We start from the raw sequence: 22,487 nt of genomic DNA, 5'->3' as shown, positions 1-22,487 counted from the left end.
GCAGGAGTACTGTCAGGACCCGCTCCGCGAAAAAGGTAGGTGAGCTTTGCCCTCAGTTGTAGGGATAGTTTGATCCAAAGTGTTCTCCTGTAAAGAGCTGTTCCTCCTGAAGTCTGAAGTTCTATGAAGATAGACCTTAGACGCTCTAGCAGACCTAGAGAGACATCTTCCTTCAGAGGGCAGATTCTCCAGGAGCCCCGCCTCTTAGTAGGTAGGACGTCTTTAATGAGAAAGGTTAGATCAGAAAGAGATGCAGATCTCCCACTTAATGTGGCCCTCAACTCCGGATAGGGCCACTATTTCACTAACTCTAGTCCCAGAGGCTATAGTGAACCGAAAAATAACCTTTTAGGTTAGATGCTTGAGGGAACAATCCTCATTGTTCACAGGTGAGGCATAATGTAGGACCTTGTCCAAAGACCATTAGATGGGCTTTAGTGGCGTTGCGGGCCTAAGCCTGCACATGTTATCGGAAATTTATTAAAGATTCCAATCGTTAGATCCATTTAAAGGGCATATAGAAGAGGTCTAGTCGGGGCTGACTTGCACAGAGATAATGGTCCATGGATCCAAAGATCCCATTAAGTGACCTCTCTCGCAAAGTCGGCCATACCCTTGGTGCTTACTCAAGGGTTTATATGGAGACAAGGCCGAAGAACTAGCGTTCTCATAGTATTCAAGGATACACTGCCTCCTTCCTCAAAGGCCAACGTGCTGTCGGCCGCCAGACCCTGAATATAGGGGTGGACAGAGGAGGACAGGCAGAAGATCATGAGATTGTTTTCGGGCCCTTTTGCTTTACAAAACAATTTACTTTCCCAAGAAGACTCGTATTGTCTTCTCGTTGACTAGACTTGTATTCTTCTAGGAATTCTATTTTGCCTTTAAGATCCCAGTCTTTTTCCTAACCATTAAGGGCAAGGAATTCGTAAAATGAAGGGACCAGGTGTACTGTGATAAATCGAAGGCAGAAAACTTCTAACCTCCTGGATAATCCTAGGTGCATAACTAGGACTAGCCTCAGCCTCAGTTCCTTCATTACAGGGAATGGGATGTTCTTGGGCTTTCTGGGAGCCAACAGAGCCCCTCTTCCTTGGAAGGGTCTCAGCATGTAGAGGGCTTTCTGGAGGAAATTTTGATGGGCTGAATAGGAATTTTAAGTCCATCACTTCTAATGTAGAGACATGATGTCTGTTACCTCCATTAGAGGGTCCTCGCATGGGACTAAATAATGAGATAGTATCTTGATAACGCTCGTGATGAAGAGAACGATCTGCAGCTCGGGGACTTATCCCCTTCTGGGAGGGAATGGGTCTGCGTCCGTGTACCATTCCAACTCTATTGGGTGGAACCCGAGAAGAGCATCCGCTGTTACCTTGCGGATCATATATAAACGAGCTGCTGATAGGCGCCATTCCCTTAAGGAAGGGATGGCTAGCATTCCCTAATGAAATGAGACGTCCCTTATCCTCGACAGTTTCGACGCCTCATTATCGCTTCGATGCCCCAGATCAACCTGAGGAGGTCCGATCTGTGTGGAGAGAGTTTATCCACCCATTACAGGGCTAAAATGGCCTACGGGTCCGTGGCCTTTGGTCATTGTAGGGTAAGCGAAGAGGGAATGACCATCATTGGTCCTATTAGATCTCTTCGAGCGTTTGATGCGTATCTTCTCCAACCTCTTAGCGCATCTTATAGTTGTGCACGTAGCACTGGGTCTGTCATCATCGTGAACTGGAGAGAGTTCGAAACTCCTCCCTGTTAGCGTCATGGAATCCTGACTGATTACAATAGTCTCTTGACAGACCTTGCAATCTCCTTTTACATCCCCAGGGGAAAAGGGGGCGTTAGGGTGACTACAGGTTTCAATGATTTTTTAAAACATTGAAGCCCCTGAGCTGGAGAGAATCGAGATTTCTTGAAGTTATTTGCATCCTCAATGTTCCAGGGCCGGATCATCTCCATGGATGCTCATAGACAGTAATTTCGGGTGCTGCCTACCCCAGCCTGTCGTCCAGGGCCATCGTTGCCTGAACTCTTTCTAGGCTTGGTTTCGCTTGACTGTGTCTGCTAATTCCGTAAGGATCCTAGGACTGAAACTAGTCCGACGAGAATCTCATCCAGGATATATGTTATCTTCTGTAACTTGGATCCTAGGTAGGAGGGGAGGGGGTGACTGACTAGAAGTTGCTGATAGACATCTTCCAGGGCTGGCTAGATTGTCAACACCCCTTACTGAATAGGGTCCTTATGTTCAGAAGGATTATCATTCTGAACTTGCTGTTCTATTGGAACTTGTTGCGTGGCGCCAAGTCCAGAATGACTCAGAGTTTTCTTGAGTCTTTCATGTGAACACTAAACTGACTGCATTGGAAATCGATGGACTCTACTTTCCTCACCGCTAATATGCTCTAGAGCTTTAAGGTATACTCTTCTAGGGGGAATTTGAATATAAGAAGACTTGAGGAAAGGATGGTGGAGGTATGTCCATTTCCATTCTAGTCTCATCTTGGTCAGACCTTGGACTCCAGGGATCGAAGGTCCGGCGATCCAGGAGGAACTTCCCTCCTACCAGAAGCGTCTGTTTGCTTCGCTTGATCCGAAGGTGTATAAATCTGACCGTATGTGGAACAACGGTCATGGTAACTGTGGGATGCTGTTTAACATCCTAAGGAGAACTAAGAAACCCTTCCGTTCTCCTTTCAGGCCATACCTGACTGTTTGCCTATATCAGCTTTTCAGTGTTTCACTGTAATAGAAGATTCCTTTCTATTGTAAAAAGCTTAGGATAAGTACGCTGGAAAAGAGGAGAGACACAGACGTGTAAATCCTTCCAGCCAACTGCTGCAGTCTTCCTAATTATTGATTCTAGGGCATCCCCTTTCAAGAAGGGGCCGATGGAAGATTCTAGTCCATAAGGCTAGAGTAGCGCCCTACATCCGGGGAATTAATAATGAGAATCAAGAGGCTGATGAAGAATCAGCGTAAGGAAAAAAGGGGGGGAGTGGATCCCCCAAATCAGGTAGGTCTCAGCAATGGGTTGTGCTTAGAAGCACAACGTACTGGAAAACCATTCTATTGTATGGTTATGTACCAAGGATTTCTGTCTGCGATATGGTCCTAAACTGCAGGTTTACAGGGTATTGTATACCCCTATACACCTGGCATGTTACCGTCAAGGCTAGTGCTTGGGGGTAAGTTAACTGGCACAGTACTTCAGTACCGATATGGTTAGCAGGTCTTCGACATATCAGTGACTTGTCGGCTGTCAGCGGGTCGCTGACAGACGTCACACCATCCTAGCCAGTATTCAATGTGACTGGGTAGTGGTGAAAACTATACGCATAGTCAGCGGATCTCTGAACCAGAGGAGACTCCTCGGGCTGTCGGCAGACCGCCGGTAATTGGTGGGCTGTCGATTGAAGGTATACCAACTCAGCTATTGACTGGGTGGTGACCAAGGGCACACACTGCCGGCTCTTGGCGGCAGAGTCAGATGTGACAGTGAAACAATGACTGCTGTCGTTGATTTCACTACAAGGTGTGGCTTGAATGTGGAGTCTCTGCCCGGTGTTTGTCAGTCGGGGGTTCGAGTCCCGCTCAGACTCAGCAATGCCGTTAGTGTCTGCAACCTCATCTTGAGAGGCAGGGTTTGGGGGTGGGGTTTAGACCTTAAAAACCTTTAAAAGGAGCACTAAATCGGCATTTTTAGTAATGAGAAAGTGAATTTTTCAGTCCAATTCCTGTAAAGTTTTCACATTTTACGAGTTCGCAGTTGAACCTCATTTAAAAGATAACTTTCGAAACGAAACCAACCACAGTTCGACAGCTCTAGACTGCCGTCTTGTAGATTGGGGATTTTGGAAATAATATTGCTTGGGGAACCTGCATATATTATGTCCGTGAAAATACTCATCTTTATAACTGTAGAAGACTGCAATGCATCATCTGGTGTCCCTCCTGTAAGGAAGGGAGAACAGAAATGAGTATTCAATTGATTATCGCATCGATAAACAATTTGCAAAATCGTCTTTTGACAAAATAGCTTAGGACAGAAAGCTAAAAGAGATAGTGGGAGACACATACCCGTGTATCCCCTGTGAGCCAATGCTGTTACTTCTCCTCAGTCTTAAGGAAATTCCTCCAACCGGGGAATTCCCTGAAGAAAAGGGGGCTCGAACACCTAGGTGTAAGGAAGTGTACATGCACTGTCCCCTTCTATACTTAACGCTGTGAGGTAAGGAGGATTGATACACAATCAGAGTATCGAAGGAATGTCATTCTTTCGAAATAGGAGCGGTAACAGCAGAAGCTTGCATCCAAGATATGTTGATTAGCAATTAAAAGACATATATTTGTGTATCCCAACCCATCTATTCGCTGTAACCTCCCTTACAATATTAAATCAGGAAGTTTCCTGAACAGGGAAACTCAGGAATAAGGGCTCTCCCCTTTAGGGGTTAGAGGCGTCACACCACCGGCCCTTTACGAAATTTAATATTGCAGGGTAAATAGAAACTGATTTCCAATCAGAATATTGATGAAATATTATTCCATCAATATAGAATTGGGTTCAGCAAATATCTTGACAGGGACACCCAATATATATTGGAAATAACTACTAGTATAGTCGTTAGTTATCCATCTGCCGTATTTACTATACCGCAAATATACTGACTACCTGTATAGACCTGTACCGTAGTTCAGCCAGCAGAAAATAAAAGACATATACTTATGCATCCCAACCAATCTATTTGCTGTGACCTCCCTTACAATATTAAATCAGGGAGTTTCTTGATCAGGGAAATTCAGGGATAAGGGCTCTCCCCTATAGGGGTTAGAGGTGTCACACCACCAGCCCTTTACGAAATTCAATATTGCAGGGTAAATGGAAACTGATTTCAAATCAGAATATTGATGAAATATTATTCCATCAATATAGAATTGGGTTCAGCAAATATCTGGGCAGGGATACCCAAGATATATTGGAAATAACTACTAGTATAATATATACGATAGTTATTCATCTTCCGTATATACTATACTGCAATTATACTGATTACCTGTATAGACATATACTGTAGTTCAGCTGGCATATTGCCGCATTAGCTAGCTATTGTCGGAGCATCTAGCAAGCTAGAAAGAGAGAGAGAGAGAGAGAGAGAGAGAGAGAGAGAGAGAGAGAGAGAGAGAGAGAGAGAGAGAGAGAGAGAGAGAGAGAGAAAGCATGGAGCGAAGGCTATCTCTTACTGTATATGTATACAGTAATAAAAGATGTAAAAGTCTAATTTTACTGCCTTTCTCCGAAAAGAAGGTTCACTTCCATTTAGCCACAGTACTATTGCCGGCTTACTACTGTAGGCCAGCTTCCGGCAGCACGAGTACAGTCGGCATGCTACCTACTGAGTCAGTATCTGTCTGTGCCGGTCTACTGCCGGCCAGAACAATACGCCGACACTGCCGGCCAGAACAATACGCCGACAACAGAAACTGTGGCTAGCAGTTCAAGGGAGAACTGGAGAACCTTGGTGACAAAATGGACCTCCCATCCACAGCCGCCAAAGCCGCTGGAAGCCGGCAGTCGCCGACAGCCGTCATGGCCGCCGGCAGTCGGCGACTCGACAGCTGACGGCTGAGGAGGGAGGTCTGGGCGGTTCCGGCAACCCACCGGCGATGGTATGGTTGCAGGACTCCAGCACAGGAAAGACAATGGCGTGGCCATCGTAAAAGAACAGAGAGGGGAGGGGAAAGGGTCCTATATGAGGTATAGGAGGGACCGGCAATGTTGCCGGATCTACACACCTTGAAGAAACTCTGTTTCAGTATCGGCACGACCACAAGCGGCAGGGAGAAACAAGAGTTCCAATGCCGGCGCCATCCTAGGCCACAAGAGTATACGACTCTATAGCCTAGGGTCGGCGAGCACAGGACTAGTCTACTAGACCACAGGGAGAAGGTGGCAGCAACATTCGACCACTTCAGGTGTTGTCTAGGGAGGGCTAGCCTCCTATGCCGGTAGTTCCGCCGGCAGGGGAATGCAATCACCCCGCCAACCGACTGCCGACAAAGACTAAATACTCTGAGGTTCTGATTAAATCCCAAAACTTGCCGACGGCCATTAAGGGATGATACAGAAAACTCTAGGCTAGTCATGCCTGAATTCGAATTTCAAGGCCGACGCAGAGAGTTGTAGCCTAAGGCTACTCTCAGAGGGAAGAGAGATTACCCATAAATCTCTAGTGAGATTGATAATGGTTAATATAATTCCAGGAGATATCGATCTCCAGGAATGAAAACCAATACACAAGGGTAACCAGGGAAATGATGAAAGTATATGTTGTCTAGGTTATGTTACCCAGACAAGACGAGATTTCGGTTACCTAAATCACCAAAACTCTGGCATATACGATCGCCACGGAAAGGGAAAAATATGCTTATAGATATCTTTACAATATATAATGCCTAAATAGCTTTCATAATAATGATTAAGCTATTTACACCGGAATGTCGTTCTGCTAACTAAATAGCACATGTACAAAGAACGACAGCACCATGGCGACACCGGCGATCGGCGAAGATCCGCACACAAGAAATACACAATTTCATTGTGAGGCTGAAACTAAATTACATATTGTAAAGAATCAATACTCAACTTTCTAGATGGAGAAAGAAGCCGTAGAAGCATAAAGATTCCCAGAATCGATCGGAAATGTCAGATCGACAGGGAACACCACTGTAGCGAGTCGCCACAGATAAAGGAATGGGCGCCAGAGGGAGTTGGCGCGGTTTTGATACGATTGTAGTAGGGGAACCAGGGTAATCTTTGTTGCGGGTACCCTTCTATTCTGCCACGTTTTCCCCCTAGAGCCTAGAGGCGTAAAGGCTATTCGGGGTGCATATTGCCATGTGGCGTGTCAAGAATACGTCCCCTGATGATATACGATACCCTTGAAGGTACTCGCGCCAGAAGTGATTCTCTGGGAATATCACTGTAGTCATATATACCCTTCGGAAGCTACTAAAGGAACCTTCCATTAGGACGTCATGGCTTGAGCCCAAAAATATATATATATATAACGGATTTTGAGCGAAGCGAAAAATCTATTTTTGGGTGAGATAGCCATGGCGTCCTGATGGAAGGTTCCTGTTTGGTAGCTTCCTTGGGTATAAGACTACTAAGATATTCCCAGAGAATTTAACCACAGGTTATCACAGAATTCTAACTTCTGGAGCGAGTATCTCAAAGGTTTCCCTTTAAGACATCGTAATACAACAGGGGACACGCATGTCTGAACGTGCCACATAGCTATCTCCACCCCGAACAGAGTTAATGCTTCGGTGTGTAAGGGCTGAGAATAGCTGGGAGCCGTTCCACAGCTAATCTCACTCGTGGCTACTACTGATACTCGAGACGTAAAAAAACGGACGCCATTGCTCTAATGATGTCACGCCCGTCTTTATCCTGACGCCAGTTGCTGCCCATCACCATGATACAATTGTGTAGGGTGGGAACAAAACTGGACGAAGTAGTAGGGAGGGTCCATCAGGACGCCATGGCTATCTCACCCAAAAATAGATTTTTCGCTTCGCTCAAAATCCGTTTTTTGGGCTCAAGCCATGGCGTCCTGATGGAAGAGTACCAGAGAATCAATGTATCGTGGTAGATTTTCCCCCAGTGTTAAGTGCCTAGGCATTGACAAAACAGCAAAGTAATCTTAGGTAAAGAACCATAGGAACGAAGTATCCTGCCCCCCATTGGTAGGAAGTTCCCATGGGCTATGCCGACGTCAAAGTGGTATTGAAGGGCTATTCATCCTGACAGAAGAACTTTTAAGAACTTAGAGATGAAGCAGAATGTTTGATATTTGTATAGGAACATTCTGAATTAGGCCAGTGGTGGTTGGGCACTGTGTATAGAGTTCATCTCTTGGTTATCAGAAGTAAGTATTCGTGTAGGAACCTTACTGAGACAGGGTGAATATAATTTAGGATTAGACATCTTAAATTCTTCATGACCATAAGAGAGGAGGAATAAATAAAACTATGACAGTATGTATTTCATAGTAGGTAGGAGCTGAAAGAGACGCATAAGTAATAAAATAGAAATTTTATTTCACAATGCAGAAATTAAATAATTTACAGCAAAAGTAAAGTTCATTTACAGTAATAATAATGTACATAGAAATAAAGGCTTGCTCTTGAATCTGAAAAGGAATTTCAGGATTAGTAGGTACTCGTTCTCGAGGAACGCAAGTCTTTAAACAACACATCATGCTCAAGGCATGCGGCACTTGTGTGACACTATGACATTTCACCTGGGATAAGAACAGTTATAAAAGCACTAAGTGTTTTTAGACATCACTATGAATCGCTCGAGGGTCAACATAGGCACCCGAAGAGTTAGAGTCCCAAGTAACTCACTGTTCTACGCAGAGTTAGGTGCAGGTTTCATAACACTACCTGCGGCTACCACAAAATGTTTGACTTCGTGCACTTGTTTCGCATAATGTTTAAAGAAAACTCGCGAGGACTTCCAGCCCGTAAAGTTTTTAAGGCTTTCAAAGTCCATGCTCTGAAAGAAGTTCAGAGACGATGCCACTTTTCTAGGATCATGACCAGCGGGTGTACTGTTCGGATCCGCTCTGCGAATGAAGTAGGTGATTTTCGCTCTTAATTGTTTCAGTGACAGGTCGCTGCCCGATGTTTCTCCTTTGAAGAGTTGGCCTCCACCAAAGTTCGAAGTTCTGCGAAGATAGACCTTGAGACTCTCTACTGGACATAGAGAGACATCCTCCTTCAGGGGGCATATTCTCCAAGGGCCCCATCTTTTGGTGGGTAATTCGTTTTTAGCGAGAAACGTCGGATCAGGGGAGAGGGTCACTTCTCCTGAATCAGCAAACAGGATGTGTCCCTCTTCTCTTGATAATGCCACTATTTCGCTGACTCGAGCTCCCGAGGCGAGAGCAAATAAAAATATAACTTTCTGAGTCAGATCCTTGAGGGGGCATGAATCGTTGTCCAAGTTGGAGGCGAAATGGAGTACCTTGTCTAGTGACCAGGAGATCGGTTTCGGAGGGGGTGCTGGGCGTAGGCGAGCACATGCTTTTGGTAATTTGTTAAAGATGTCGTTGGACAGATCAATTTGGAAAGCATATAGAATTGGTCTAGTCAAGGCCGATTTGCAGGTTGAAATCGTATTGGCTGCTAATCCTTGTCCATGAAGGTGAATGAAGAAGGACATACAGAAATCAATGGTGATTTCTTTAGGATTTTTTGTCTTGACAAAGGAGACCCATTTCCTCCAGGATGATTCATATTGCCGTCTCGTGGATTCGGTCTTGTATTCCTCTAGGAAGTCTAGACTTTTCTTCGAGATCCCAAACCTCTTCTTTGCGGCAAGGGAGAGAAAATCATGAGATGAAGGTCCTTGATTTTCGATGATGAAGCGAAGACAGTCGACTTCTGTACTTGTTGAGAGAGAACTGGGCCCGGGAGAGGGATCAGCTTGGGCTGCAGCTCCAGGACCAGGGGGTACCAGTTGCTCCGGGGCCACTTGGGAGCCACTAGGGCCGCTGTCCCTTTGAAGGTTCTCAGTTTGGAGAGGACTTTCAACAGAAGGTTGGTGGGAGGGAACAGGTATATCTTGGACCATCTGTTCCAGTCCAGTGACATGGCGTCCACCGCTTCTGCTTTGGGGTCCTCGTACGGGGCTACGTACAGAGGAAGTTGATTGTTGTCGCTCGTTGCAAAGAGATCTATCTGAAGTTCTGGGACTTGATGAGAGATGAAGGAGAATGATCTTGCGTCTAGAGACCATTCCGACTCTATCGGGTTTGTCCGAGATAGAGCATCCGCTGTCACATTGCGGAATCCTTGTAGGTGAACTGCAGACAGGTGCCACTTCTTCTTCTCCGCCAGACGGAAGATTGGGAGAAGCACCTGATTTATCTGGGGCGATCTTGAGCCTTGGCGATTGAGACAACGAACTACCACCGAGTTGTCTAGGGTTAGACGGATGTGGATCGAGGGCGGCGGGGATAACTTCTTCAGAGTTAGAAGGACCGCCATGGCCTCCAAGATGTTTATGTGGAACGTCTTGAATAGTGGAGACCAGGTCCCTTGAGCCTGTTTCAGGTGGGAGTGACCTCCCCAGCCTTCCAGTGAGGCATCCGTGTGGATGTTGAGTGATGGAGGAGGGTGTTGGAGAGGAATGGACCTTTTCAGGGCCTTTGCTTCCGACCACGGCTTTAGGAGGCGTCGAAGTCTGTTTGGAAGCCGTCTCTTGAGGTCTCTTCGAGCGATGGATGCCGAGCGTCTCCAGACTCCCGCGGCATCCTTTAGCTGTGCGCGAAGCACTGGGTTTGTCACTGAGGCGAATTGTAGAGAGCCTAGAACTCGTTCCTGCTGTCGTCTTGAAATGCGTTTGGATTTCAGTAGTCGCTTGACAGACCCTGCTATTTCCTTCCTTTTCTTCTGGGGGATGGAAAGGCGGTGTGACTGAAGATTCCAGTGGATTCCCAACCACTGAAACTTCTGAGCTGGAGAGAGGCGAGATTTCTTCTCGTTGATCTTGAATCCCAGGTGTTCTAGGTACTGGGTAACTTCGTTGCAAGACTTTGCACACTCTTCGGGCGATGGAGCCCAGACTAGCCAGTCGTCGAGGTAGGCCATCACCTGGACGTTTCTTAGGCGGAGCTGTTGTACTATGGCATCCGCCAGCTTTGTGAAGATCCGAGGGGCCACATTGAGGCCGAATGGCATGGCCCGGAAGGCGTAGCTTTTCCTTTGGAGTCGAAATCCTAGGTAGGAGGAAGCGTGATGGTTCATTGGAATGTGCCAATAGGCATCCGCCAGGTCTATAGAGACCGTGTAGGAACCTTGAGGCAGAAGGGTCCTTATTTGTTGAAGCGTCAGCATCTTGAATTTGTTGTTCTCTATGAACTTGTTGAGGGGGGATAAGTCCAGAATGACTCTGAGTTTGTCTGAGTCCTTCTTGGGAACGCAAAACAGTCTCCCTTGGAACCTGGTGGACTTTACCTTCCTTATCACCTTCTTGTTCAAGAGGTCTAGAACATATTCTTCCAGAATGGGGGTCGATTGTTGGAAGAACCGCTGGAAGATTGGGGGTGGTTGCGTCCAACTCCAGCCTAGACCGTTCTTGATGATGCTGTGTGCCCAGGGATCGAAGGTCCAACGATCCTGGAATTGGCGGAGTCTTCCTCCCACCGGAAGCACTTCATTGCTTCTGGTGTCCCGAGGACTTGTTGCCTCGGCCGCTAGCTCCCTTTCCTCCTCTACCTCTGGAGGGACGACGAGATGCGTCTCTGCTTGCACCCCTGGACGAGCCTCTACCTTTGGCATGAAAGGTAGTGGATGGTTGCTCAAAGGCAGGGGTGAAGACCGGTGACTGTGACAACACCGGTTGGGGGACCAATTGAAAGGTCTGTTGTGGTTGGGCAACCACTTGGGAGGTAGCGGGTCCCGGAAACTGACGTCGTTGCTGACGTTGCTGGGGTTTTGGCTTTTGCGGTTTCCTCTTAGGCTGAGGTCCATCGTCCTGAGAGGGTTTCCTTTTTCTAGACATGCCCCACTTGTGGAGAAGGTTCCTATTCTCCGTGGCGGCTCTGTCAGTTATTTCCTTGACAAGGTCAGAAGGAAACAGGTGCTTTCCCCAGATGTTGGAGGAAATCAGCCTCCGGGGTTCGTGTTTCACGGTGGCACCGGCAAACACGAATTCACGACAGGCTCTTTATGAAATGGTACAAGTCCTTCATTACTGTAAGTAAGTGGGATTTGGCTAGTACCATGTAGTGATCTGGTACTCTTGTGTCACAGGCCATCACTTCCAGTTGGACTTGATGAGAAAGAGATGCCGCAAGCCTCTCCTTCGTGTCTTGTTCCCGGCGAAGGAGGTGATCATTGAGCTTAGGGAGGTCTTCATTAAACTGACGTCCGGCGACGTCAGGATCGAGCCTACCCACGACGAAAGTATGCTGAACATCTTTCCAGTGTCGAGCGTCAGGGGGGGTCACGATGGAGAAGGGTTTGCACTCCTCCAGTGCAGGGCAGGGTTTTCCTTCTTCCGCCGCTTTAAGGCATGCAGCTAAGGCCTTTTCCAAGAAAGGAAGAACCGCAGTGTCAGGTGCGACGTATGTAGGATGCTTCTTGCTCAAGGCTGGAAGCTTAGAGCAGGTAAAGCCCCTACTCTTAAATGCGGAGGCTAGCATAGCCTGGGCCTTTGCGAGATCGAACACTATCTCTTCTTTAGGTTCGGTCTCTTCCTTCGAGGCAGGTTCGGAACGAAGCCGGACGTAACAGTCCGGGTAGGCCTCGAAGCTTGGGAAGAACTCCACATCTTCCAACGGGACCGTGCCGATCTTGTCACTAACAAAGATCCTGCCGGTCGCAATAACCATATGCTCTGCATACCTCCACGGGTTGGCATGAGAGCAAGCTGGGAGATCCTTGACCGAAATCTTCTTCGGTTCTCTGGATCCAATCATTGACCTGATGGACTCCTGGTTCTCCTTCAGTCTGTCGTCCATGACAGCTCTAATCAGCCGGATCAGTTCTTGGGTAGAAGAGGAAGGATCCGGGGTCGAGGAGGTAGACGGAATGGACATTTCCGTCGGTGTAGGAGTAGGCGGAGGGATGGACGAGGGAGCAGCTCCAAGCTCCGACTCGGTGTATTCCACCTTGTCTTCGTCCTCTTCGGCTCCTTGAGCCATAAGCGTCTTCTCCGTGTCTTCCGAGACGTCTGAGATCTGTTCACCATCCTCGGAATCTAAACGACACTCGTGCATGGACTGAGCCATGACCACATCAGGTTCCACCGTAATTTGGACAGTGGGGATTGCTTCTTTTGGAACCACTGAGTCAGGGGAGGCCTTAGGGAACAACAGGGACCTCAGTTCTTCGGTGGCCAGGTACGGTCCAGTAGCATTTTTCTGAAAGCCACGCACCCACTTGCGCAGCTTTTCACGAGAAATGTCTCTAACCTCCGCTGAGGGAGGGTTATGGAAGGCCTCAACTAGGTGGGCCTGGCAGACCGTACAATCCAGTGGATTCCAGAACTTCAAATCCCCTTTCTTGTCTGCACAAGGGGCGTGAGTCCTGCAAGCCGTATGCCCGTAAAACTGCGGGCGTTTCACAGCGCAGAAGGCGAAGTCACACTTCATCTGCTCCTCCTGTGGAAGAAAGAGAAAATGAGTATGGGGGAGTCATAAGAATGGCTCTTAAACTAAGTTAATATTAATCATTAATTTTAACTTAAAGAAGGTGTGATGCATAGAGAATGAAAACAGTAAAGGAGAACACGCTCCATGCATCTCGCCCGGCTGGTTACCATAAGCTTGGTCCTGGGATAATCCAAATGACCGAGATCATTGGATATAGTTTCCTAGGATTCCCATTATTTTGGAACTCCATGGAAAACCAAGGACAAGATTGGGATCGAATTCATTCGGTTCCCAGTTAAGAGCCAGAAGGCCTCATTAAAGGTAACTGCTTCTGGCAACCAGCCGTGCTAAGATGCACATAGCATGCTGGAATTAGAAGAATGCAAAGAGACAGCATGATCACTAATAGAGCAGTACTAGGTACTGATCTTAAAAGCAAAAGCAGCTTATCTATTTGCCATGTAGGGCTATCCTAGTCTTATGATAGCTACAGTGAGGGGGTGCAAGTATTCTTGACGCCTCCGAGGCATCCGGCAAGCCGCCGGCATGCCGGAGCTCGCTCCAGCATAGATTCTGGCATTAGAACAGACAATTTTCAAAAGTCAGTTAGATACCAGGGTGGCGGCCGCCGGCACAACGGCGGCACGCCGGCAGGAAGCGGAGGCTCCGGCAGTCGGAGGATGCCAGGTTGGTGACTGGGATAAGGATGGTACAGGTAGTATCGGGTTGCCGGCAGTATATGCCGGCACTCCGGTGATCGGCCGGCAGGCGGACGATTAGATAGGAGTAGGAGAGCCGCCGGTAGTAGCCGGCGGCAGCCGGCAGTCCCTCGGTACACGGGGGGCTGGCAGCAAGGGTAGGGAAGTCACCAAGAAGGAGGCAGGTATTGCCGACAGTAGAGGCGGCAAGAGACCGGCACCCGGATAGATAGAGAGACAGGGGGAGGGGGGAAGGGATGCAGGAAGTACCGTCAGGGTTCCAGACATCCCTCCCCCTCCCTGAGAGGGTGTACCCATGATAGAGGCAGGCTCTAACATCCATAAGCAGGGGTCACTAGGGACCGGGAGCAAGGTAGCCCAAGGGAGGGCTAGGGAACACCCAAGAGGGGAGGGGGGGAGACTCCCATATGCAGAACTATACTAGTAACTAACCTTATAGGACACTATGAAGGTATATGTACCAGAGCGGACTGCACAGGGAAGCTCGGGTAGCCCTACTCATCCACCCTAAGGAGGAGTTGTAGGACAGGGGACAGATGAGTATAAACTAACCTAAGCATAGGCTAGGCTATACAAGAGATAGGTGGGGAGGGAGAAGAGAGAGGTCTTCCCAGGAAGGGTTTCTGTACCAGAGCGGCCACTAAGGGAAGGGAGGACACTCCCTAACCTAAGATCAGGCTGATCGGCTAAAACGGTGCAAGAGTACAGTTTCAGCATGGAACAGAGAAACCTTCCTAACCCGACCTAGAACAGGGCTAAAAGTCCTGAACTAGGCAAGGAAGAAGACATATCGCTATCGCAGGAAAGTCAGAGACTATCCTAGCCATAGAGGTAGGCTAGCCTAACCTCACTCTCAGACGCAATCCTAAAGGGGGTTCATTCCTTTAGGGAGGACCGAGTGGCGATATATACTCTATTAGACAATTAATCCCTTTACTCAGAAAAGGGATCAAGGCTAAATAGAGGGAATGCCAAGGCAGGGGATGAAGGAAGCATATAGGGGTCCTAAGGTTAGGTTAGGCTAGAAAGAATCACTGACTAGCCTATCCCCTATATGGTCCCTGAAGGCGAAAACATTTGCATCACTGTCAAAAGTATTGTAAAATAATAATGCCACTATCTTCATAACTTAGTCTAGGATCACTAATAAATCATGCATGAACACTTGTATGTAGGCTCCTGGCCTGGGGGCTATAGTAGCCGACTGGTATGAGGTCAATCGATGACCGATAAAAGCGTCTAAACACGATATAAAAGTTCCTAGCTATGAAGACTAAATAAACTAATGTATTCGATTAGTATATAATGCCGGAAGCGTTGTTGTGGCTAACTAAATAAGACATGCAAAACAACAACGACGCCATAAAATGGCGGGTCCGGTAGAGGCACAGCTCTGCCACAAAACATCAATTATTTCGCAAAATAATATTTACTTTACGGCCAGAGCTTAATTAAACAATACTGGAACCTTGTACTCAACTTTCCAGAAGAAGGCGAGGCTGAAGGTAACGACATAGCGAAGATGCAAAGCGATAAAGATAACACAAGGGAAAATCCGTCTAAGTAGGGCAGCTACTAAACAAAGGATGAAGACGGGCGTGACGTCATTAGAGCAATGGCGTCCGTTTGTTTACGTCTCGAGTATCAGTAGTAGCCACGAGTGAGATTAGCTGTGGAACGGCTCCCAGCTATTCTCAGCCCTTACACACCGAAGCATTAACTCTGTTCGGGGTGGAGATAGCTATGTGGCACGTTCAGACATGCGTGTCCCCTGTTGTATTACGATGTCTTAAAGGGAAACCTTTGAGATACTCGCTCCAGAAGTTAGAATTCTGTGATAACCTGTGGTTAAATTCTCTGGGAATATCTTAGTAGTCTTATACCCAAGGAAGCTACCAAACAGGAACCTTCCATCAGGACGCCATGGCTTGAGCCCAAAAATATATATATATATATATATATATATATATATATATATATATATATATATATATATATATATATATATATATATATATATATATATATATATATACCTGTATGTATATGTATATATATATATATATATATATATATATATATATATATATATATATATATATATACCTGTATGTATATGTATATATATATGTATATTATATATATATATATATATATATATATATATATATATATATATATATATATATATATGTATACAGTATATATATATATATATATATATATATATATATATATATATATATATATATATATATATGTATACAGTATGTATATGTATGTATATATATATATATATATATATATATATATATATATATATATATATATATATATATATATATATATATATGTTTATTTTTTTGCTTAAGGTAGCATTATTTTCACATGCTATACCAAAGAATTTTTTTTAGAATTTAGCAATACTGTACCTGAAATTTGACAAAATCAATTTCATCGTCACAGGTGTTGGTGAGCCGATGGTACAGAGACCTGAGACTTATTTCCATTGGAGGAGGAGCTGATGAGATTATGCTAAATGTGATATGTAAATGTATGGGGACCCTTCCTATCCCAGCTAAGTAGAGCGGACCTATATTTTCTGCCCTTTGTCAGTTTTATGGAAGGTATTTATATTCAGCATTTCAATATTACAGTATTATATTTTTCTACAAATTTTACTTGAAATGAATATTTACCATACTGCCCTTTGTAGATACTATGTAACTATGTAAGATTTGATAAAGATTTTGGGAAAAAACTAATAGTTTTATTATTAATGCTTATCATACATTAATATTACATACAAATTCAAACCAGTTATCTAATAGCAATAGGAGAACTTCATATCCTGACAGGTAGTATCATTAGTAAAAGTGAATCCACCATAATTAGAGGAACTGCTATGGGTACATGAATAGAATCATTGTGGTGTGAAACCTTGTTGGTGTGGTAATCGTTTTAAAAAGGCAAATCTTTGAGAAATACTGGCATTGCGCCAAACCAGCTGTTGTAGACAAGTCGGCATTGCGCCAAACCAGCTGTTGTAGACAAGTCGGCATTGCGCCAAACCAGCTGTTGTAGACAAGTCGGCATTGCGCCAAACCAGCTGTTGTAGACAAGTCGACATTGCGCCAAACCAGCTGTTGTAGACAAGTCGGCATTGCGCCAAACCAGCTGTTGTAGACAAGTCGGCATTGCGCCAAACCAGCTGTTGTAGACAAGTCGGCATTGCACAAATCAGATTGTTGCAGACACTTTGGCATTGCACAAAACAGGTTATTGCAGACACATTGGCTTCTCATCAAACTTGCAGCTGTAGACACGTCACGTCAAACTGACTGCTGTCGACAAATTAGCATCGTGTCAGACTGGCTGCTGTAGACAAGTTGGCATAGCATCAAACCAGCTCCTGCAGACACGTCAGTGTCCTGTCAAACTGGCTTGTCTGAACATGTCTGCATCCTGTCAAACTGGCTTGTCTGCATCCTGTCAAACTTGCTTGTCTGAACATACCTGCATCCTGTCAAACTGGCTTGTCTGAACATGTCTGCATCCTGTCAAACTTGCTTGTCTGAACATACCTGCATCCTGTCAAACTGGCTACTCTAAACATCATCTGCATCTTGTCAAACTGAAGGCTTTAAATGCCTGCATTGCGCCTACCAGCTGTTCTATACATTTATATCATATCAAACTGGCTGCTATATAAATCAACATCATGTCAACTTGGCTCCTGTAGAAATTGATGTTAAGTCAAACCAGCTGTTTAAGACATCAGCATCACATCAAATCGGCTGTTTTAAAAATTAACCTCATGTCAAATTGCTGCTTTAAACAACTACTTCCTATCTATCTGTATACATTCGCATCTCATCAACCGCTGTGAATAACAAACACCCTGCTGTTGTAAACATCAGCCTCACATTAAAACTACTTGCTGGTGTGAACTAAATAATTATCGAAACAATTGCCATATATTTGCATACTAACTACTGTATACATTAATATAAAATAAAAAACCTCCCATTGTGGACAGAAACAAAATACCTGCCAAAGTGGTCACCTGCGTCACTTCTACCTAACTGCCATACCAATAACCTATGTCATGACAACTTTTTGCCATATCAATCACATACACCATGCCAAAGCAGCTGCTGTACTGGTTACCCATATCAATCGCCTGCACCATGCCAAAGCTGCTTCTGTACTGGTTACCAGTGTCTCGCCCAACAAGAAAACGTTGCGATCATCAGTTTCTGATCTCCATTACTATGCTACTGTAGCGGGCACCTGCATCGCACTAGCTACCATAATGATCATCAGCATCATTCCAAAAACGCTGAAGTAGAAGTCACCTGCATCATACCAAAACAGCTGTCCTACTAGAGTTGCCTACTCACTCCCCAACCAGGAGCAGTTGTGGTCACCAACACCATTCCCAACAAACTTCCGTAGCGATCACTTGTGCCATTCTCAACAAACTGCCGTAGTGGTCTCTTATGTCATCCTCAACCAGCTACCTCAGTGGTCACTGCATCATTCTAAACTGTCGCTTATGTCACACCCAAACACCTTGTGGAAATGACCCACTTTACAAACTTTAGGAGTAGGTATGGTTAGCAATAGGCAAATATTTTTATATGGACAGTACAGTAACAAAGCTATAGGAAAAGTTATTACTCATGAATTTTACCTTGTGGTGGTGGTTGTAGTAGCAATATGAATTATTATTGGGATCTGAAAGTCTAGTGGCCATTTATTTACTAGACAGAAAATGTGATTGCAGTGAGTTTGGTTCAATAACAGAAACTGAGAAAACGTTTTTTACAATATTATTCCAAAAGTAATTATCATAACTACAAGGAAGCATTGAGAATGGTGGATGTTGTTTAGTATGAAATAGACAAGCAATTGAAGGAGATTACTGTTTGTAGTCAACAATGCTAGATAGTTATTTCTTGAACTTGTGTAACTATTCCTATTCAAATAAAATTAACTTCATGTCACATTGCTGCTTTAAACTACTACTTCCTATCTATCTGTATACATTCGCATCTCGTAACCACTGTGAATAACCCAACACCCAGCTGTTGTAAACATCAGCCTCACGTTAAAACTACCTGCTGGTGTAAACTAAATCTTTATCGAAACAATTGCCATATATATGCATACTAACTACTGTATACATTAATATAAAATCAAAGAACTTCCTGTTGTGGTCAGAAACTAAATATCTGCCAAAGTGGTCACCTGCATCACTCATACCTAACTGCCATACCAATAACCTATGTCATGACAACTTTTTGCCATATCAATCACATACACCATGCCAAAGCATCTGCTGTACTGGTTACCCATATCAATCCCCTGCACCATGCCAAAGTTGCTGCTGTACTGGTTACCAGTATCTCACCCAACAAGAAACCGTCGCGATCATCAGAGTTTCTCATCTCCACTACTGTGCTACTGTAGCGGGCACCTGCATCGCACTAGCTGCTATAATGGTCATCAGCATGATTCCAAAAATGCTGAAGTATAGTTGCCTACATTACGCCAAAGCAGCTGTTCCACTGGGAGTTGGCTGCTCGCTCCCCAACCAGCTGCATTAGTGGTCATCAACACGATTCCCATCAAACTGCCGTAATGATCACTTGTGCCATTCTCAACATACTGCCATAGTGGTCACTTATGCCATCTTCAACTAGCTAACTTTGTGGTCACTTATGCCATCTTCAACTAGCTAACTTTGTGGTCACTGCATCATTCTAAACTGTCGCTTATGTCACACCTAAACACCTCTTGTGGAAATTACCCACTTTTCAAACATAATGCGTAGGTAAGGCTAGCAATAGGCAAATATATTTTATACGGATAATACAGTAACAAAGCGGTAGGAAAAGTTATTACTTTTGTATTTTGCAATGTGGGGGTGGTTGTCGTAGCAATGTGAATTATTATTGGGATCTGAAAGTGTAGTGGTCATTTATTTATTAGGCAGAAAAGGTGATTGCAGTGAGTTTGGTTCAATAACAGAACCTGAGAAAAGGTTTTATTCTTCTAATATTACTTCAGAAGTAATGATCATTATTACAAGGAAGCATTGAGAATGGTGGATGCTGTTAAGTATCAAATTGGCAGAAGGATTTGGAAGAGATTACTGTTTGTAGTCAACAATGCCAGAGAGTTATTTCTTGAACGTGTAATGATTCATATTCAAATAAGTGTGATGAAAATTTCAATCATCATTCCTCTGGCAACATATTTCTGTAGTTAGTTGCTATCACATCTGTCTGGTAAATCTCTAACATATTTCACAAGCTAGTAAATTTAAAGTAGTAAACTGTAAAAACAGAACGCTTGAATATTATTGTGACAGGATTATAATTTTATAATTGGATGAGCTGATGAATAGAAACATTAGGCTGTAGGTTTAATCTAATATTCTCATGTTTACAGAGAAGATTCATTATTCCTCTTTATCCTTCACAAAGTCTGGGAAGAAAATTAGCAGCACCAGGCAGCTGCTACTCATCTTTCTTATATCTAAACCTAACTGTGTATGAAATTTTGAAAACCTGAGGGAGTATGAAATTTAAATTGTTCAAGTTATTATAAACTACACTACATGATAAAGTATAATAGATTTTAAGCATGATTGGATCTATGCAAGAACTCTTTTTTACCAATTTTATAGATTTTATATGGGAAATGGAAACTTGCCCTACCATTCATATTTTATTAGAAAAAGATTAACTACATGGAAGGAATGTGATAGACAACTATTTTGTAATTACAGTATCTAAAAGAAAAAAGTAACCTAGGACTTTGTGTTTCAATGTGTAAAAATCCTTGAGCTTTTCACAATTTCTTTTTGAATGTATTTTTTTCTGGCTGGAAATAATGTCTTTCACAGATTCTTTGCTCAGGAATTGTCTGAAAATAAGATTTAATTGTCTGAAAATAAGATTTATGAACTTTTTAACATTGTTAGTTAAGCATCGATTACCCAATACTGTACTGTAGATTTCTCTGCAGAAATCAAACTTCAAAAGAAATTATCTTTTTTGTCTTTGTAAGACTTTTAGTGAAATGATGTGAACATTATTAGTAAATTTTTTTTATTGTTAATAGAAAAATTAGAATCTGTTGGAAAACTTTCAAACATTATGATTGAAAATACTGTACTTTAAAGTGACCTAATTAAAGAAAATTATAAAATTAACAGTACAGGAATTTAACCAGTTTGATGCAGGAAAAACTTATGCAACTTTTTAAGAATTCCCAGCAGTGTACTATTTAAATAACTGTGCAATTTTATACGGTATTTACACTTGATTTACGAGAGGTTTCAAGTTTTTGTTGTTCAAAAGTGCAGTTTCTTAGCTGTAAATATGGCATCTTCTTAATACATGTATGCTAATTAATAATTTCTGATGATTACTGTTCCATTATGGTAATATACACAACCTTAAGTATTGAAATGTTTGTGGTTCATTTCAATGTAGTACTGTACTGTACATCAATGACATCGTATTTCTTAATAATATTCCACTTGAATTAACTACGTTAGATTAGTTCCTGAAAGAGCATGCTGTATATAATCAGAAACTTAATCTACATAAATATTTAGTACTGAGTTATAATAAGGATTAGGCTAGAAATTAAAGTTCAGTACCCAAGAATGGGCCCAATCAATTTAAAAACTTTTTACAGGGAAAAACCATGCAGAAAAAATTTTATGTGGCACTTGACCAAAAAACTAATGGCCAGGTGTCATAGGTAAAGCTGTTGCTTGTGGAGTCTATGCTTGTCCATGTCGTCATTCCTAGCCCAAACTACGAACATGGCAGTGAGATTGTTTGACCGTCGTTTTCTTGCTTCTGAAATTATCCATGTACATTGCTGCTTCCCATTATGTTCTGGTAAAGAAAAACAAAGAATTATAGGAACTGATTTTGTAATTATAGCTGAAAGAGGAAGAACTGCTTAAAAGATTCTTATGGAAAGAAGCCCTAGAAAAGAAAGGATTGAAGGTGAACATTGGAAAGACAGCTAATGATTAGTAGTAGAAGAGGACATGAAGAAGTAGATATTTTAGTGGAAAATGGAACTGTTCTAAATCGGAACAGAACAAATTTAACTAATTGGGATCAATAGTAACAGAGGAAGGAGGTAGTAAGATATGAGTGAGAGGGAAAGAAACATGGAGAGAGGTAACAAGTCGTTTTCTTCTAGAAAATGCTGTTAAGACTCAAAATCAAGGTTTAAAAGATAGTGAGCAGACTCATACTATTATATGGGGCAGAAACTTGGTCACTTATGAGGAAGAGAATGAACTGTTCGAAAGAACCGAGAAGAGGCTGATAGGATGGATTGCTGGAATATTACTCCTGGAAAGGAGAGAGAGTCAAGGTACAGGTATATGTACTGTAAATTATTGGGCTATGAATGTTTGTCTGAGAAGTTATGGCTCTATCATGATAAGGGAGGAAATAGTACTAATCAATATATCTAAGAACATTCCAGTGATGGTGAGGAGTGTGTGTGGCAAATCAGATGAATGGGTATCTAAAAAATTTAAGCATCC

At 43.7% G+C, this 22,487-nt stretch overlaps 1 protein-coding gene across 1 annotated transcript in view; it reads left to right on the top strand.

The window, feature by feature from the left end:
* LOC137646837 (probable acyl-CoA dehydrogenase 6) overlaps nt 1–16,662 on the top strand; it is an 87,918-nt gene extending 71,256 nt beyond the window's left edge. The window contains exon 8 of the mRNA XM_068379915.1: nt 16,364–16,662. Within this exon, the coding sequence (XP_068236016.1) occupies nt 16,364–16,483 (120 nt within the window). The 3' untranslated portion in view covers nt 16,484–16,662. The remainder of the gene's footprint in view (nt 1–16,363) is intronic.
* Nucleotides 16,663–22,487: the final 5,825 nt, after the last annotated feature.

This window comes from Palaemon carinicauda, chromosome 9 (assembly GCF_036898095.1).
Source record: "Palaemon carinicauda isolate YSFRI2023 chromosome 9, ASM3689809v2, whole genome shotgun sequence".
Lineage (NCBI taxonomy): Eukaryota > Metazoa > Arthropoda > Malacostraca > Decapoda > Palaemonidae > Palaemon > Palaemon carinicauda.
The sequence above is the reverse complement of the archived record's forward strand: the minus strand, read 5'-3'. Positions and strand labels throughout refer to the sequence as shown.